The sequence below is a fragment of the Fopius arisanus genome, unplaced genomic scaffold (genome assembly GCF_000806365.1).
Source record: "Fopius arisanus strain USDA-PBARC FA_bdor unplaced genomic scaffold, ASM80636v1 scaffold00010, whole genome shotgun sequence".
In the NCBI taxonomy this organism is placed as follows: domain Eukaryota; kingdom Metazoa; phylum Arthropoda; class Insecta; order Hymenoptera; family Braconidae; genus Fopius; species Fopius arisanus.
This window is the reverse complement of record NW_011887749.1, coordinates 1,097,987-1,117,934: the sequence shown is the minus strand read 5'-3', so window position 1 is coordinate 1,117,934 and position 19,948 is coordinate 1,097,987. Positions and strand designations below refer to the sequence as shown.

The 19,948-nt window shown below is 34.7% G+C and overlaps 1 protein-coding gene across 1 annotated transcript in view; it reads left to right on the top strand.

Annotated features, from left to right (window-relative positions):
• The window catches only part of LOC105262659 (Na channel protein 60E), a 41,168-nt gene that overhangs the window by 9,184 nt on the left and 12,036 nt on the right, over positions 1-19,948 (top strand). The window contains exons 2-14 of the mRNA XM_011298357.1: positions 876-1,056; positions 5,407-5,484; positions 8,010-8,151; positions 8,456-8,590; positions 9,905-10,143; positions 10,718-11,160; positions 12,074-12,162; positions 12,356-12,902; positions 13,283-14,102; positions 16,000-16,315; positions 17,951-18,067; positions 18,978-19,136; positions 19,265-19,561. Coding sequence (XP_011296659.1) covers positions 876-1,056; positions 5,407-5,484; positions 8,010-8,151; positions 8,456-8,590; positions 9,905-10,143; positions 10,718-11,160; positions 12,074-12,162; positions 12,356-12,902; positions 13,283-14,102; positions 16,000-16,315; positions 17,951-18,067; positions 18,978-19,136; positions 19,265-19,561 — 3,563 coding nt within the window. The remainder of the gene's footprint in view (positions 1-875; positions 1,057-5,406; positions 5,485-8,009; positions 8,152-8,455; positions 8,591-9,904; positions 10,144-10,717; positions 11,161-12,073; positions 12,163-12,355; positions 12,903-13,282; positions 14,103-15,999; positions 16,316-17,950; positions 18,068-18,977; positions 19,137-19,264; positions 19,562-19,948) is intronic.

The following is a 19,948-nucleotide window of genomic DNA, read 5'->3' as shown; positions in this document are numbered from 1 at the left end:
AACAACCTGAGCCACTCACACGCCATCAGTGGATTCCAGGTCAATAGGACATTTTCTCCTTTAACCCACACACTCAAAAATATAAAACTAAATTACCTTGAAGAAATTGTATTTAACCCCTTGAATAGCACATTGTGATACAATCTAGTCAGGAAATTGTTACCGTTAAAAATTCCTTGAAATTCTACTCACAATTTAATCTCAATTTTGAATTACGTGAGCTTCAATTCAATTTTATTTGGAAATTTTCAGAAAAAATGTGATTCATCTCGAAAGTTGATGAAAAATGCGACATTTCGTGTGAAGTGGTGATGGATTTTTTGGTGAACGTTTGAATTTTCAAATTCATTTCACATTTAGAATGAAAAATCCTTGAAAAATTTCATATCACAAGATTGTTCAAATCTTCATGTCTTTTCGTTTGGAACTTCAAGCCTAATCTTCACAAGATAGACGATTGAAATTCCTGTAAAATTAACAAATCGGTAAATTTCCTAAATAGTTAAAAAAAAATGTTATTTTCAGGTGCAGAAGGCACGGGAAACCTTAAAAATGTTAAACAATCGACTAATAATTTCTCTAACTTCTCAATCCATTGAAAACTCAAATAACACTGCGATTGCCATTTACTAATATAATATCAATAATAATTAATAATTGAAATGCTACGATAATTAAAGTTAATCATTATTAATATAATTGAAGGATTTTATTGGACTCGATTTTTCAATTCAATTATTCCGTAAAAATGAATTGAATGAGCGAAAAATGGAGTTAATTCAGGGAAAAACCGAGAATCAAGTCAGGCTGTAAAATTTCTGCCAGGTTCTCCCTGAAAAATCACGACTGATAATTGAATGTGAATTATTTTGCAGGCCTCAAGACCATCATCAACGCTCTCCTCCACAGCTTCAAACAACTCGCTGAAGTTATGACTCTGACCATTTTCTGTCTGATGGTCTTTGCTCTATTTGCTCTGCAGGTGTACATGGGAGAATTGAGGAATAAATGTGTGAAACAGCAAGACCCTAATGGAACACAAGTCGATTGGAGAGAGTAAGTTTGGCAAAAACACTCGCCTTCAAAAAATTTACTTTCCCAAATATCCATTTAGTCCAGAGAATTATTTTTATTTTAAAAATTGTATTTCTCTACTCGTACGTTTTGGTTATCATATTCTACATAATCATTATCTTGCATATATTTTTTAATGAATTCATCTAGACCAGATTATTTACTTTTTTTTTATATTTCGCAATTATAGCAGTAAACAATTTTTATGAATTCCTTCATGTTAATTGAGAGAATAGATTACTGAAGCTCATAATTGAAATAGAGTAATCCTATTATTTACAGTAATAGTTGATTATTCAACGAAAAAAATGCGGCCTCAGAAGATTGAAAGTTTCTTAGGAGTTAATGAATATTTAGTAAAAATGAATCTCGTTGAAAGTTATATACATAAAAAAATCTTCTAAAACTTCTGTTAAGTTTCCGTTTGACGACTCTAAAAATCCAATCGTAATTTTATTAAAACTTTGCTCAAAAGTTCTTTTTTTGCTTTGATTCTTGGATATTTGTAGAAAGAAAGTTCATAATTTTGTATTATCTGTTTGAATTTTCCTGAAGATGTTTGCCACCAAAATTGTTAAGCATGCAATCTCAACTTATTGCTATCCTTCCATGTCTTCTGCTACATTCAAATGAGCTTCTCGTTTGAAAATAAGAAAAAATCGTAGGAAAAACAGGTGGAAAAAGATATAGATTAAAATAATAAATTGCCTCTACCTCACTGTTGAATTGCAGATATTTTTAGTGGATAAAAACGATAGTTCTCTCATTTCGTTTGATCGCCACTTTTAGTCGGAGAAAATTCCGTCATTTTGGGGATAGCAGTCTCCATCTGCTTTGAACAACTGCTGGTTCCATTTCCCAAAAATGTTGTTATAAAGTACTTTTTCAATGTAACAAGTTTATTCTGTCGTCATAAGCAGTACGAGTGTTTTCACGGTGTGACTTTTTTGATAGCCACCCGAAAGTTCGCTTATTGCGTTCTAGTTTTCATACTTCCTCCCCGTTTTTGCAGGAGAACTCTTTTTTTCTCTCAACAGAAACCCATGAATTTATGGCACTTGAGTGGATCGATAATGTTAGCCACGTTTTTAGTGAGTGTCGATGTTTTCTCACGTTTCAAACTGCTATAGTTTTTTTTCGCCACTTCTTGTAATGTTATAGCTTACACTATCCGAGAGTAACTTTGCCATCATTTCTAAAGAGTGAAATACATATTCTATTGAAATTCTTCCAAAAAAAATCGGCATTCGGAGTAGAATACGTGAATTAAGAAAGACCCGGGCAAAATGGGACACAGAATCAAATGGAATGCGGGTAAAATCGGATGAATCTGGAAGTTCGATGGGAAACGAGGGGAAAAAATCAATCGTAAAAATCCATTATTCAACATTTCAGTTTTTCTAGAACTTTATGACATTTGACTGATTAAAAAATTTAATGAATTCCATTATCAGATGCAAAAAATGAGCCATTGAAGTTAGAGAACGTATTTTTGGGTTGAAAAATAAAAAAAAACACAACTGTATAACAAAAAAACTTAAACTCTGAAAAAACACTGGAACACTTTACGGGTGTCTTCAATATTTTTGAGCGAAAGGAAAATGACTAGGAATAAGTTAAGAAGGGCTTTCCACAAGTGTCCCATTTTGCCCGCCTCTCCCCTATATTCTTTGTAAATCATAAACATTGACGCGTCTTTACATCTTTTTTTGTCCGAAAAAAATGCCATAAATGACAGAAAAAAACGAAAACATCTCCGGATCAGAAATGATCTTTTATCCTGACAGAGGTAGAGAGGAGAGTTGATAAAAAAAATGTTGTACAGCTGGAAAATCCCAGTTGCACAACCAAACGGAGGAGAAACAATTTTTTTTCTTCACCCTTTTTCCCACGGTAGATTCTAATTATCGTGGACGCTGGGGGTCCCAGAAATAAAAGAGCATGAAAAAAAGAGTGGTTGGAGAGGGATAAAAATGGCAAAGAAGTGCAATAGGTCCTCTTTAAGGCAAGGTTTTAATATTCGAAAAGCAGAGAGGCTGGCGGAGATAATGGCTCGTTGGCTGAAACCCGGAGATGACTGGGTGACCGTTGGATAAAAGTAGAAGTAAAGAAAAAAGTCACTGGAAATTTTCATGAATATCAGCCGCAGTGACCCAAGAAATTTTCACACATCCTAGGCAATTTTCAACTGGCTAAACTGTCCGAAAAATCTCACCATCTCTATCAATTATTCACGAGCCATTCCAATGCAGAGCTTAGGAATTTCGATAGAGTCAAGATATCAAAGTCCATTATGCTTTTGGTCAATTCAAATTTTGATAACCAAAAAAATTTGAAACCTAAATTACAATTTTAAAGTCTGTTACGGTAGAATTTTCAGTTTTGCTATTTTCGACCCCAGTTTTTAGTACATATTTCGGATGGAAAAAGGATTATCATATTTTCATTGATACCTTTTTTAGATAACACGTATCTACGTCACAGCATCATTTCAACACAAAACACTGCATCAGGTTTATTCACTATATTATTTTCCATTCAATTTATTTGAACATATTAAGTAATTTACACAGATGTACAATATTAAGCGGGCCTTACTGTGTTGATTCCACAGTTTTAATTATTTTCTGATTGCGACACGGATGAAAATGAATAGTAGAAATTACAAAAATATATCAGATTTTACCATAAAATTCTGATAAGGTAAAAGTGAGCTTAACTTGGTTCGTTTTATTTGTATTCGTTCCTATATATTTATAAGGGATATTGAAAGGGATATTGGTAGATGATGTGATGATAGTTGGAAGTTTTATTTTTTTTTTTCCTGCTTCATATGGAAATTTTTTTATGTTTACATCCAGAATATATGAAGTTGTGTTTTTCTTCGATTTGTGTTGCCTGTTACGAATTTTCAAACTGTATTATAATGGTCGGTTTGCTTACGATATTTTTGTATGTGTAAAATTTATTTTGTTTTCTTTGAAATGTTTTGTTTACTTCGAGAAAAATAGACACGAAATCCTTTATTTGTAGCTCTCATATTTCTCTATACAAAATGTATGAACAAATAGTCATTTATGTCATAAGGCCTGAAAATATAATTATCTTTCTTCCATTAGGAGATACCATAAAACAGGCTTTCAAAAATAATGAACTTATCGTAGTTTACCTGTTTGCTACTGAATTACGAGATGCGAACTTGTCAATTGCCAAAATATAAACGGAAATCGGCATTTTTAACTCGTGAATCGGACGTTTGAACCTTTTAATTACGAATTTAAGAGTAATTGACATTTTTATTCCCGTAATTAAATACATTGGAAACAATGTGAATTATGTATTAAGATCTAATTTTTGAAATGGATGAGAGACAGATTATCGTGTTAACAATAACAGCTTTTTTAAAAGCGCTATGAATTCCGCATTTTAGTATCAGGAAGCCTTTTTCCCAAGTTATGTCCCTAACAACATTCAGAAGAATCCACAAAAAAATAACAGCTTAAATAAAAATTGAATAAAAAATCCAAGATGTGCCTATAAATATTCATAAAAAATTTCCCAAGAATTCGCGTGAAGCTAAGGTATAAAAATAGCAAAGAAAAATGACTCCTTTTCGGTATTGACATTCGAGCTAATACTGTCGTGTAAAAATAAATTTAGAATTGCACTTGCGATAATTAGAATATGAGAGAGCAGAAAACATGTAAATATTGCCACTGTCCGCTCTTTTTCTCGCTCGAATCTCCACCACTTTATCAAGAAATGCGAATGAGTAAAAACTTTTTCTCATGAATTTCTCTCTGAAACTCATCACATCGAAATTTACGTAATTAACAACTAAAAACAAGTAATCCCTCGATTGTTTTAACTTCAGGTCGTTCCACATTACAGCTGTCACGACAAAATAACTGAACTAAAACGAGCGAAAAACTGTCTCTATATATCAAGTAGCAGAGGGATCGACAGAGTCGATATTGGAAACAATCGACTGATGGACTTTTCCCGATACGAATTTCACCCCATCAGTGCTTGCGACCCACTTGTATTGCTTGCTATCTACAGCTGACAACGAAGAGTCAATTTATCCGATAAATGCTGCCCACGATACTCATTTTATAACTCTGTTAAACTATAATGCCATTTATATAAACCCAGATATCCCAGCGGTTTAACTCGACTTTTTATATTCCTAGTTGAAGATACGGCTTTCCCCAGAGTTACATTTTATTTTATTGAACTATAAGACTTCTCGTAAACCATAAACATGGAAAAAAACTCGAATTATGGAAACACTCGACACTTATAAAATCGATTCTTCCTTTATCTCAACAGGTGGACTTGGAACTCATCCAATTGGGCCTTCGACGAAGACGAACATCCGATCATATGTGGAAATGTCACTGGTGCCAGGTTTGTTGTTTATTATTATTTCGACACACGAAAAAACATTTTTCAAAGATTACCCGACAATTCACGTTATCCGCTATGGGACATCATTTTACGTTTTTCTTTGGAGGAATAAGAGAAAGAATAAGATGAAATCTGATAGTTTAGTTCATCAGCGTTCCTTTAAAAAAAAACACAGCCATTACTTTTGTGTAATTGTAATTGGACCCAAGGTTATATTATGAACGATCATGTTTCCTGAATTTTTTTCTTTTAAAATTTATGAAATTTTGGTAAATAGTTTAGTAACATTAAACTTTTTTGCTGAAACTGAGGCAAATTTCAGTTTTTCTGGTTCATTTTATAGGAAATGGTTCATATTATATCGGTATCTAATTGCTTTAAATGAATTGATTTCTTCAAGATGTAAAATTAGTCATTTTTATGCTTGGATAGATATACGATATCTGTCCTTCCCCTTCCCTTCAGAAGATTCCTGATTTTTACAACTTATATTAATTTATTTTCTTACCCCCTTCAACTTATTCGCCGAATTAAGTCCGACTCAATCTTTTTATTTATTCCTTTTAGTTTCGTTACTAAATGGGGAATTTATTCACTTTATTCAGAAAACTCCTGGTAGAAAAAAAGAGACTCTTCTTGAAATTTCAGTCACAATGCTATAAATTTTATAAATTCATTTAAAAATTCATTCATCAATTTTCAATGATATGAGGTTCCCATTCCACTTGAATTGAAAATTTTCACTAAATTTCTTATTTATTCAGAGAACTCAAAGAAATCGCATTTTTAGAGTTGATCATTAATCTTCCATTAAATTCTGAAATTTAACATCAAATACAATTAAATATTCAATAGCTTCAAACTCCAAAGAATTTATTTCCAAATTTTTAACATTTTCACAATTTTTCAATTTCGTATGAACCACAAAATGGAGAATCACCTAAGCATTCAACCAATTAAATTCAATAATCGAAATTTCCCATCCTTTCTTCGTGTGGAAAATTTCAACTTATTTCACTTAAAATTTTAAATGTAATTCTCTAGCAATGGAGTCGCACTAAAGTTCAACAACAAAACAGAATAAAAATGGAAAATTGTTGTCGACAATTGCACGAACGAGGGGTTGAAAAGTTTCGGCGAAACTAGGAATCCGAAGGGCCACGGAAATTAAAGTCACAGGAGCATTGAATCTGAGTATCGGGGTTGGTTGATTCTGTTGACTTTTTTTTTGTTTTATTCTCTTTTTGGTTAAAGCACGAGCAACTTTAAAGCACTACGGTTCATCGGGCCGCAGCTGTTGGCTAAAAGAATGCCTTCCTTCCGACAGCCAGAGTATAACGCTCTACCGGACCGTGATTGATTCTCATATTTATTGCTAAAGTTTTTTCACCGAGATGAATAATATCGCTAGAAGGAAACTCAACAATTTAAGAAAGTGAAGAGGCGGCGTTTAATCCCCCGGTATTTTCAGCCCATTATGTTATCAATTCTTCAAATTCTTCCAGAGAATTATGAAGTTTACACTTTGAGGAGATGGTATTACTCCAAAATGACAGTTTATTGACTACACAATGAAAAAAATTTGTGGATGTGAGAAAGAAAAATTTAATTGAAAATTTTATTCTATTAAGATCGAGTTTCTGCTCCAATTTTGAAGGTCTTATGGGAAAATTTTATGTGGAATTTGAAATATACTTCGACGCTTGTGTCAGAATTTTGCATGGATAGAAAATTGTTACATAAATTCTCCGAAATTTGACCATAAATCTGTACGAATTTTAACAGAAACAACGACAACTTTGCCTGAGTAGCACTAGAACTTTTTATAACCGATACATTGGAATTTTTCCAATATTTTAAAGGGACTAGCATTAGAGTTTTTCTTTAAAAATTCCCCTCGATACACGTAATCTTCAAATCGCATTAAATACTGAAAAATAATCCGCAGGAATGTGTCTTCTATTCCTAAAATGAGGAAATAATAGGGAAACGACCCTCGACTCTTATCCATGACCTCGCCTATAATTATCTACTCCCCAAGAAATTCTGCTCCCTTTCATAGTCAGTGAAGTGTGAGACCAGCTTTCCTCATTATTCGCTACCGCATACCTTGGAATTGGAAAAATTTCGTCATTAATTTTTTTTTCCTATTACAGAAATACTCCACTGACAGTTGATTCATGGATTAGTAAAAATTCGATCGCAAAAAAATTTCAGGAGTTGTTCATGATCTCAAAGATATAATGATTCCAGAATAAGAGGATTTATAAAGATTCCAGAATCTCATCAATTATTCCTCTACGAACTAATTGGTATTTCTTATAAAATATAAAATAAACGTTCCCTCAACAATTATAAAAACATTAAAAATAACTGAGAAATATATGATAATCAAGTTATCAATCTATTGACCATGGGATATTGACCACAAGTTAATGAAAAGTTTTGCGATTGAAACTGGAAAATTAAGACAAGTAATTCAAATGAATTTGTGGATTTCTCAGTATTCATAAATTATGTTTCAGACACTGCAATGAGAGCTACACGTGCCTTTGCGTAGGTCCAAATCCTAATCATGGCTACACGAATTTCGACAATTTTCTGTGGTCAATGCTCACCACTTTTCAGCTGATTACTTTGGACTACTGGGAGGATGTCTATAATAAGGTAACTGCTTCAATGTTATTGAATTTTTACGAACAATAATAAGAACATTTGTTATTATAATTACATAATATTATAATATAATTGAAGTATGATGACATGACAGGATTACTTCAGACTCCATTAATTAAAATTTTCAAGAAGTGCACTGGAAATTTCCCCCACAAATCTTTGAAAAACTCTTTCAATACACTGATCTTCCATTTGATATCACCCCAACCCGCATATTGAACAACAAATAACATAGATATTGATCGGTGAAGGGTGCATGCGGGTAAATATTGATATGAGTTAATTGACAAAACAGGTGTTGTCAGCGTGTGGGCCTATTAGCGTTACGTTCTTCACGGTGGTCGTGTTCTTTGGATCGTTCTATCTCATCAATCTGATGCTCGCTGTTGTGGCACTGAGCTACGAAGAAGAGGCTGAGATTACAAACGAGGTAAAATAATTGAATTTCCGACTCATTATCTCTAGAAAACTAAAAGGTTCCTTTGATATTTCAATCAGAGAATAATTGGTCATTACATTTTTCATTGTAAATTCAACAGATAATAGATTCAATTCCAACCTAGGGAGATTTTTATTTCACCAAAACTCCAGATTTCATATCTATTTTCGTACAGAATAATTTTAGCTCGTATTACATTTTTTTTTCTGTCATACGTAATCTTTTATATTGATGATGAAGTTCTGATCCTGTCTAAAATTAAATCAAAAGTTTGCTTGTGCTGGTCTGAATTTTCTTTTCTTTATTGTTATAAAACAATTGTATTCACCAGTTCAGGTTTCATGGGGTCCAGTTGGGAACTATTTTTCATTTAGAAGGACTATTATTGAAATTATTTCGTATGTATAAGTGAATCATTTCCATTTTACGAGATTCATGAAATCCATAACTTCAACCTTCAAAATACCCCTTGCGGAAGAGCATTTTTAACTCATTTTCACTCATGTTTCTCCGCGAAAAAATGTCGGAGACGGTCTAAAAGTCTTCCATTGTTTTTCGCGAAATTCATTTTTTTTTTCAATTATACTGTTGGTTTCATACTTTTTTAATTTTCGACTGTCTCGAAAAATACGCCATCTATCTTGAGTCGCTCATTTTTTGCTTCTGCTCGTGAAATTTCTTATACGGGAATTAAACATTTGTTCCTCAGTCAAGTATAACAAAATCCTGGAAAAACTGAAATGTTAAATTAAAATTCGTCGCTTATTTTTCCGACCTGCGACTGTAATGAATTAATGTAATTATGGAGCAAAATGAAGCTGTAGGGAAAATGAGAAAGAGTCATGAAATTTTTGCATTTTTTGGTTGAGTTAATTTTGATTCTTGAGGGTATTAAAAGTTTTCTAATTTTCGTTTGATATTCACCACATGTAGCAGCAAAAAGAGCCCGGAGAGCTAGCGGATGCTCAATCGAAAACGCGCAGGCGAGCTCGCCCTGGGGTACATAGGCGAGCTCGTCCACAAGGTGCTTCTCCGAAAGCCAAATCCATCAAAAGTGAAAATGTGTCAAACACCGTAATCTGGCAAAACGACGTAATGTTTTTTCTTCATCCTAATCGTAGAAAAATGCTCTGACCAAATTTGGACACAACTTTCAAAATTAAAGACATTTCATTTGAATTTATCTCCCGATCTCTTCTGATTCTGATTTAAATTCTGATTTAGCTATAACCAATCAATTATCTCGTTTGTTCATGACGAATGTTGAGAAAATGTTGATGACTCAGCTCTTTTAAATTTGCACAGGAACGAAAAAAAGATCTCACGGATCACCGCGAAGACTCGACGTTTAGTTTTGACCCCACGAAAATCAACATTAAGACGTTAACGAAGGAGAAGCAGAAAAAAATTGACGCGAGAAAGGGAGTTTTACTCAGCAGTTACACAAGAAAGAAAACGAGAAGAAGAAAACGGGGAAGAAGTACTGCTGGACAGGAGAAGAATGGTGGTGCCAGGAGCAGGTCACAAACAAATAAACGCGATCAGTAGGATCATCCTCATATTTTGTTTATTTATCGTATTATTGTTGGCACATACCTTTTTATTCTGGCACGGCATGTTAGATGAAGACCCTTTAAATAAATTTTAAATGCACCCAGGCAGAAATCACATGAGAAATTAATATTTTCAAATTGAATTTTTCAAAATTTTCATTCGAAATTTCCTAACAAATCAATCAAATGTTATAATCAAATATAATAATGAGTATGTAATTCCATAAATATTCGTAATTCTGATTTTTATTCCGAAATTCTGCTACTAAGCGGTGGTTCTAGATATTTTCCGTTTCAAAAGAAAATAATGAATATTCATTATGTCGGGTATTTCTAATGCGATCATTTCCTACTGGCGATTTTTCATGACATTTCAACAATATTCAACAGTTTTCTACAACATGAATTTCTCAAGACGTGAATTTTGCCGAAATTTATACATTCACAATGAATAATTTGCGGAAATTGAAGCAAAGTATCTTTTTCTATAAGTGAGAGCAGATAATATAGATAATAATGAAGATAAATTGGTAATTGTTGAGTCAATGGTATTTTCAATCAATAGGTCAGTGACACCTAGCCCTAGTCCAAGTCCGAGGCATTCAAATGCTCGACCCTCAAATCTTCCACTTCAAGTGGCTCCAAAACCACCTGATCCAGTCCACCGCCTCGCCCCCCATCGCAACATGCTACACTCGAGACAAGCAAGCAACAATAGCAATCAACAGTCATCACTGGATGATTCTGGAGTTGTGGATGATCATGATGGGGATGATGTAACATCAGCCGAGGAGCATGAGAGGCGAGAACACAGAGTAGAAAGAGCCGAACGCTCACAGACACAACAAGTGACTGGGATTGCTGAACGTACTTTACCACTAGCACCTGTTACTGTGTCAGTTAGGAGTAGAAGTAGGGAGATCAGGGTACTCAAATGCAATGGCGTCAAAACAAAAAAGCAGTTGTATACTTTACCGCCCGAGTATCTTTCCCACATTGTTGTTCTTGGTAAGTTAAATGTTTATTGAGGATGTTTTGACACTTGTTGGCCGTGTATCTAGGGGAATTAGTCTAAATATTTGAAGGATTCTGGTGAGAAGTTAGTTCGTTGGTTATTGGACTTTCACTATAGTCAAGCTTGCAAATTTCGATATTGTTCGAATTACAAAATCACATTTTTTGATGAAATCACAAATTTTATAAGAGTCAATAGTCTCATCATTAACATAAAATTAAGTTAATAAATCATCAAATTTCTCCACCATTCTGACAACTATTTTGCCAACTTATAAAGGAAAATCTCTTTGAAATTTACATGGTAATAAATACTGCTGGGGCTACATTAATATTCATTCTTACGACATAGTCTTCCTGGATTCGTGGATTGATCCATGCATTACAATAAGTAATAATAATATGTGCTGTTCATAAATACACCAAAGACCTCGACAAAACAGTAAATTACGGTACAAGTGAAATAAAAATACTTTTTGACGAGTATAAGCGTTAACCATCGAGCCGAAAGCGAGGGTTGTAATCACACTTGTTACAAAGTACTTTTTTTCACGTGTATCGTACAAAATGTTGTGATACCCGTAAAACTAAAGGAGTTCTTTGTGCACGAAGCATGGGAAAGAAGAGCTCTTTTTTACTCTGGTACTACGAAAACTGTTACACTAAAAGTCCATTCGTAAAGATACGGGTCAAAGTGTAAGATAGTGAAGACACAACTATTCAAACTCATGACTAGCCGCTTTAGATCCTGGCAGCTATGTTATGACTTGATATGAAAAATTAAATCCAAACAAGCAAAGATATCTGTCCAATTTATCTGAAAACGTCATTGGCAGATTTGCACTCGGTACTCAATTCGGAAATTTTTAACAGCAACTTGCCCCCAATAACAAACTTCTCTTTCAAGATGATCTGCCGGATCGAAACTGTGACAAATGTATCCAATGCTGCGTGGACTACGAGGGCTGGCTTCGCTTCCAAAACTGTCTCTACAAGGTAAACTTTTCAACTGATAAAGTACCGAATAGCGTTTAAAATGAGGGCATGAGCAAGACTGATAAGAAAGCCTTCTTTGTGAGTCTTTCCTTTGGTACAAAAAGGTCTCAAAATTTTTAGCTTTACAATCTCCACTCTCAAAATCATTAATCCAAAATTCTGAAAATGATAAAACTCATAAATTTATCTGCAGGTGGTTAGAGATCCTCTCTTCGAGCTGACGATCACCCTGTGTATCGTCCTGAATACTGGCTTCCTCGCCCTGGAGCATCATGGAATGTCGGAATCAGTCCGTCAGGCGCTGAACATCGGCAACAAAGTTTTCACTAGCATCTTTACATTCGAGTGCTTCCTGAAGCTCCTCGCCCTGAGCAAAGACTTCTTTAAAAACGGCTGGAACAACTTCGATCTTATTATCGTATCCGCTTCTCTGATTGATCTGGCCTTCGAACTCGTCGATGGTCTCTCAGTTCTTCGAGGATTACGTCTCCTGCGTGTTCTTAAGCTCGCCCAATCTTGGACGACAATGAAAGTTCTTCTCAGTATCATCATTTCCAGTATCGAAGCCTTGGGAAATCTGACCCTCGTTCTCGTAATTGTCATCTACATATTCGCTGTGATCGGCATGCAGCTCTTCAGTAAAGACTACACAGCTGATAAATTTTTCCCCGATCCCGTTCCCCGCTGGAATTTCAACGACTTCTTCCACTCATTCATGATGATATTCCGGATTCTTTGTGGTGAGTATGAACGAATCATTACATTCGCAAAAGAACAGATCGATCAAACTCGCAAACTATCGATATTTCCTAAATGTGTTTCGCATATTCCTCATTAGTTCACAGCTGTCTCAGGCAGTTAATTTCAATTCAGAACCTATTGCATTTTGAAATTTGCAATCACGATTTTTATCGTTACACCGCGTTAGGTCTCGTAAAAGTGTAAGTGTACTTACATAAATATAAATATCCGATAAAGGATGCAATAACGAATGAAGGGGCCATGAATTTTAAGGCTGATATATGACCACCATCTCCGAACTTCCCCCCATTCGCTTCTGCCGGCTTGTGCATAAGAAATTAACCAATCGATATTCTTTGAATGAATCCTTAATCCCTAGGTGAATGGATCGAGCCCCTCTGGGACTGCATGAGAGCCGAAAAGTACGAAGGACCGGAAACCTGTTTCGCCATATTTTTACCCGCCCTGGTAATGGGTAACTTCATGGTGCTCAACCTCTTCTTGGCCTTGTTGCTCAACAGCTTCAATTCCGAAGAGCTCAAGCAGAAAAAACAAGAAGTCGGTGAAGACTCGAAACTAGCCAAATCATTCGATCGAATAAGATCGATAGTTCGTAAGAAGAGATACAGAAAGGAGAATTCCGAGAATAAAAAGAATATGAGACTGGAGCAAATAGTGAGGGAGGTGATGGACAAGTCTGATAAGGAGAAGTACGCGATACAGGAGACAGTGCTGACTCTACCAAAGGAGAATATTTACAATCGGTCGTATCAGGAGAGTCTGAATCAGCCGGTGTTCACGTATGAGCCGATATATCGACAAGCTACGGTTACGACTTACAGCCAGAGCAGTCAGGAGACTGTCAGAAGATTGGATGACACCAAAGCAGACAGTTGTGAGACCAATGTCGACGAGAATATAGAGATGGAAGTGCTCAAGGAGCAGTCTATCATGCTTCCTGAATCCATGGAGAAGCAACCGCTGCCTCCGGAGAAGACAACACCTCAGAAAAAGGACAACAGTCGATTGGACAAGAGACCCTGGCACGCTTTGGTCAGTTATGTTGATGAGTTGACAGTTGGTGGTAGAAGAGACAGCAAGGGAAGGTACATCGATGGTCTGGGATCCTTTCCTGGATTCGGCAGAAACAAACCCGATAAAGTACCTCAGGACTGCTTTCCACAGCATTGCTATCAAAAGTAAGTCTTTCTCTCTGCTTTACTGGGACAATTCTACTTCATATTCGCAACTCGTTTTGTGGGTCAGTCGAAGATGGAAGAATTTTCAGTGTGAGAATCGTAGACCTGGAAAGAGTCAAATGCGTGCACGAGGATTCGATTTAACGCATTGTTAGGTTTTCTCGATTTAAGAGGAAATTACTATTCAAATTGGTGTGGAGGTATTTGGGTCAATGAGAAAAGTGGAGAGGATACTAAGGGATTCGAGGAAGAACTTGATTTTCATGCTGATTTTTCAGGGTGAAGGCGATCCAAGCTATTTTAGTAAAAAATATGAGCAATCAGAGTTCAATCGCTCATTTTTTTTTATTCTCACCGTGAAATTCCTCATATGGGAATTTAACATGTTTTTATCAGTTGATTGTAATAAAATTCTGGAAAAATTGAAATATGCAATAATGGATTCTTCTGATCGATTTTTAATTACCAAGAAAATAACTTCAAAAATCTAGTGAATTCAAATCCAGCGAATATTCTTCTTTCAATTTGTGTTTCATCTTCAATAAGAAAATGAAATTGTATTGACTGTTTTTATGGAATATTTTGTGTTGCTAATTGCATGTTTGTTCTGGGAATTTCTTTTTGCTCGTGTACTCGCGAATGGAAAAGTTTTTTAATAGTCTTCGAGGTCAGTGGTGCTGTACTTGGAAGTAATGGAAAAAATTCAGCGGATTTGAGTCTTTACGGACGGTCTCTCTACCAGAAGTTACACTTTCGAGTGAATCTCTACTTGAGTATTTTTTTTCCCCTCGGATTTTCAAGCGAATGCTTGCCTCACGGTCACCCATGCACTTAGCGACCGCTTTCCATGGTACTTAGCTTTTCACCTCAAGCCCGTCTGCCTTGGCAATGGGCTAGCCCTGATGGACATAATAGTGCATTATTCATAAGGGGAGGGAAACAGGTCATTCGAGACAAGTAGGTTTTACTCACACACACTAACGTATTATACAGTCGATGTGACACATTATTTCAATGCCCTGTTTTCCCTCCCAATTGCATACGCAATTTTAAATTCTTCAAGGACACCTTCTGACCTCGCCGATCACATTCATGCACTTTCGATTACCCAAAAATAGTGATAAAGGGGAGAAAAAAATTACATCAAATCGAAATAGTATATTATACATCAAGGGCGGAAAGTCAGTGTTTTCCAGCCCGATGTGCGCATGCTATTTTTTCAGCATGCCTGCAAAGAAAACTTCGTGTTTTGCTGTCTGCAAAGCGGGAGGAAAGTGAATACTTTCTGCCCGAGGGTGAAAAGGTGCTCCCAAGTCGGACAGTCTTGACTAGAGTCTAGATAATTTCGATTCCATCCACTTCATCATTAAAAACTATATTTGGCGGTTCGAAAGATTAATTTCAGTCAAGCAAGTCCCGAATTGAGATTTTGGAATTTATTCATTATTTCCATAACTTTTTTGTTCAGTTATCGTGAAAAACCTGATAGGACGATAAAAAAATTTTTAATCATGATAAAAACACGAAGATAACTAGAGTTCAATACTACATACATATAAAAATTTTAAAGAATGAATTTCACGGATGCACTAGCACCTAATCGGAGATGAAGTTCAAAAAAGGTATTGCACCATGCACACACACAAACGCACACACATTCACAGATGCGGTTTAAAAGTAGTATTTTTGGACTTCTTGAATGACATTGGATTGATACAACATAAAAAATAAGAAAGTTCAGAAGGAAAAAGCTTGGATCGCCTTAACTTTCACTTACTTGCACTAGAAGTGATAATTGATTTGGATTTGACAAAAAAAAATTGGTTTCGTCCAACATAATTGGAGGATTAAGCATCAAATTGGCAATGTACACCCAACTAATTGAATTTATTAATAGATGCAGCTGTATAAATCAATGTATCGCCACTGATCTGGGTAGAAAATGGATAAAATTACGAACAGCTGTACTCTCAGTCGTCGATACACCAGCATTTGAATGGATGATTCTCGTATTTATATTTTCATCATCCGTAACACTTTGTTTCGAGGATATTTATCTCGATGACAATCCATTTCTCAAGAATATATTGTACTGGACGAATCTTGCATTCTGCGCATTATTCAGCGTCGAGATGCTGCTCAAGTGGCTTGCCCTTGGATTTTGTAAATACTTCACCAGTTTCTGGACAATCCTGGATTTTATAATTGTTTTCGTAAGTTTACATCTGACGTATTTTATTTTATCAATTCATTTTCACCTGACACTAATTATTACTCTGAATAATTTTATTGAAATATGTCTCATTCTATTTTATATCAATCACAAACAAGGACACTGTTTTATCATTTTATTGTTCGTTGTCACTATTTTCTTTTTACATTATTATCAATGTACGATCAATGGTCGCATGTTATTCCGAGTCATTTATTAATTAGTCATGCAGCTTCATAATTAAAAGCAAGTGTCTAGCTGAGAGATCATAGAGATGTGTCGTAAGTGTTCATTATAAGGAATCACACGGTTTTATTCATTATTTCGGGGAAGAAGAGGTGAAATGGTCGGGGCAGTGTGAAAATTTCAGAATAAATCTTCCTTCACTCATGAAAATCATCGGATTTGGCATTAATTTTTGTTTTAGTTCTCACGATAATTTCGGAATGGTAACATTTTTTTAAAATTCAGATGCTGTGAAGATGTATTTTAAATTCTGAATGGACCATTTCACCACTTCACTCTCGATTATGTAACACAAATTTTCCTGAATGTTACGTTCTATGCGTGTTTCTGTGTTTGTGTGGCTTCCTGGACCCAGGTACGTCGATATTATACAAATCCTATCCCGCATCGTCCCATTTTCCGCGATTAAAGTTTTAATGTTCCGAAGCTCTTTTCAGTTAAATTCGAATGTGAATAACATTCATAATTCTCTCATTTTCTCTCTATTTGTTAACAACTGTGTGGTGGATTTTTCGATATTTTGTGAGAATTTATCAGTTATTATTTCGTTAATTGATTAATTCTGTGATGAAGTCGCAGGTACTAGACCTCAATGCGCATGTGAGATGATGGAAATTTTCAAATTTTCCCCAAAATTACTTCGACTTTAGTATTTAAACTCTGAGGGATATCCTCAAAATGATGCAAATATGGATAAGGAATTCAATCGTAAGCTAATTAAAATCAATAAAGTCGGGTATTAATAAAGTAAGTAAAATACCTTTCACGGTCCGCCAAAATTCACGTTTTTTTTTTTCATTTTTTAAGGTAAACTCGACGTCGTCATTATTCAATGATTCAATAAGTTTTTTCTTGAACTTTCAAAAAGAATCAAAAAAATTAAATAATAACAAAACGCAAAAAGTTATATTTGTTTCCACCAATCCCATCGATAACTTTGAAGGAAAAATACTTTAAATAACATGACTTCTGGTTAAAAATGTCATACATGCTTAAGCACCGATTGATCTTAAAAATCATTTTTTTCTGGAAGAAACACCAAAGAATATTTTTTTATAAAAAATGAATTAATCGTTGAAATCATGGTAACGTACATAGATGAATAATTAATTAAATTGAAAATAGATAAATTTGACTGATTGGAATTTACCCTTTGGTACGGAATTATCGCATCTCACATGCGCCATGCAGAATTGATTGATTCATCAAGAGCTTTTGTATTCATCACACAAATCATCATTTGATTGACGAAATTACGCATTGTTACAATGTCAGTGTTGTTATCACAGCTAACCGTGTTGCTAAGTAGTGGAATGAGTTATTGAATCTGTACAGTAAATTAATGAAACGTTGCTTAAGCTGTTTTAAAGAGTGATTGATTTTCCAACAGGTATCCATGTTTAGCCTTTTGATAGAAGAAAATGAAAACCTCAAAGTGCTGAGATCGTTGAGAACTCTTCGAGCCTTGAGACCACTCAGGGCAATCTCGAGATGGCAAGGCATGAGGGTAAGATTGTGCAAACAAGTGCTTTTAATATTTCTATTCCATAAGTAAATCATCCGTTCCGTAAACGATCCGCTCCCATTTTTTACAGTTCGTGGCATAATTTCTATTTTCCTCTCGCATTGGCGTCATATCCTGCCTACACATCTGAAAGCTCATTGAATAAACTCCAAAAAAATACGTGATTTATGTGATTCCCACTATTTTTCATGGAGTTATGGCGTTTTTAACATGAAAATAGGATTTCCACGTTTCACCTAATTCTCCAATTTGATTCCATTTTTCTGTATTTCCAGAACAAATTAATGGGAATATTGATATACCATTTTGAAGAACGTTTTATGATCCTCAAAATGGTAGCAGTTATATCCGATTCAGATGCGTATCTTTAGAGTTATTGAAATTCATCCATTTTTCATCTTTATGTCACGCTCTAAAATTCACGTTTATTCCTAATTATCGTAGCATTCAATATGATTTATGAACATATATTATGTTCATTCTTAATGTCTCAATGAGCTCTTTCGTTTAAATGTCCATAATATCGATAATAACATTTATTATCCTCGCAAATAGTCATGAATTTTATTTTCATGTACAAACTCTGAATAGGTGATGGAAAATAGCAAACGGGAAATACTAATTATAGAAAAAATATCTAATATTGAATTTTTCAATCAAAATATACACTAATAATTATATTCAGCATATATGTAATATATTATTTGTTTTTGCTAGATTATATGTGCTTATAATTAATTGATATTTCGTCTATAAATTCGTTTTCCACGCGAGCTGAATTTTTATTCTCCCTAATTCCTTCTCTACGTTCAATCGATTTTTACTCAAAGTGAAAAATAAACAACAAATTAGTCAAGCAAACAAATTTAATGATTGATATTTTCTTATTTAGATTGTAGTGAACGCGTTGATGTACGCAATACCCAGTATTTTCAACGTGCTCCTCGTTTGTCTCGTGTTCTGGCTGATATTCTCCATAATGGGAGTTCAATTCTTCGGTGGAAAGTTTTTCAAATGTTTGGACGAGTACGGCGAGCTTGTTGATATTTCGGTAAGTGAAACAATTGTTGAAGAAGTGGAACAACTCCCGAGCGTGGGAAAAGAAAAACTTTTCTCTCCACAAAGAAAGATAAATGAAATTTCACCCTCAGTTGACTATTCAACGGCTTCTCATTACAGATAGTGAACACGAGAAATGATTGCCTAACAAAGAATTACACTTGGGAAAACAGTAAAATAACTTTCGATCACGTTGGTATCGCTTATTTGGCACTATTCCAAGTCGCTACTTTCGAGGGCTGGATGGAAGTGATGGAGGACGCTGTAGATTCTAGAGGTGTTGATCTTCAACCGCAAAGAGAAGCTAACTTGTGGGCCTACATATATTTCGTTATATTTATCGTCTGTGGTTCCTTCTTCACACTCAATCTCTTCATCGGAGTAATCATTGATAATTTTAATATGCTGAAGAAGAAGGTAATCAAATTATATTAACTCCACAAGTTTACGCGGTAATTACACTCATGGGAAATTACACTTGAAATTTCCAACTAAATAAACTTGGAATTTTCAATAACCGACGAATCATTTAAGTTGTTGAATATTCTGGCCACTCTCAATTTTCAGATCGATATGGCACTGGAGAATAGCATGTAAAAATTTTTGAAAATCAACAGATATTTAAGTAACAAAACCAATTGTCTGGAATTTTCAAGATAAATGAGACATTGAGTGTTTGTTTTTAATTGAAATTCAATTCAAACTCATAATTAAATATTTTAATGACTTTGTAATCGGAATTCCAAGGAATTTTCAACAGTATAGATATTCTGCCTTTTTTTTGTACTTATAATTGTAAGAAAC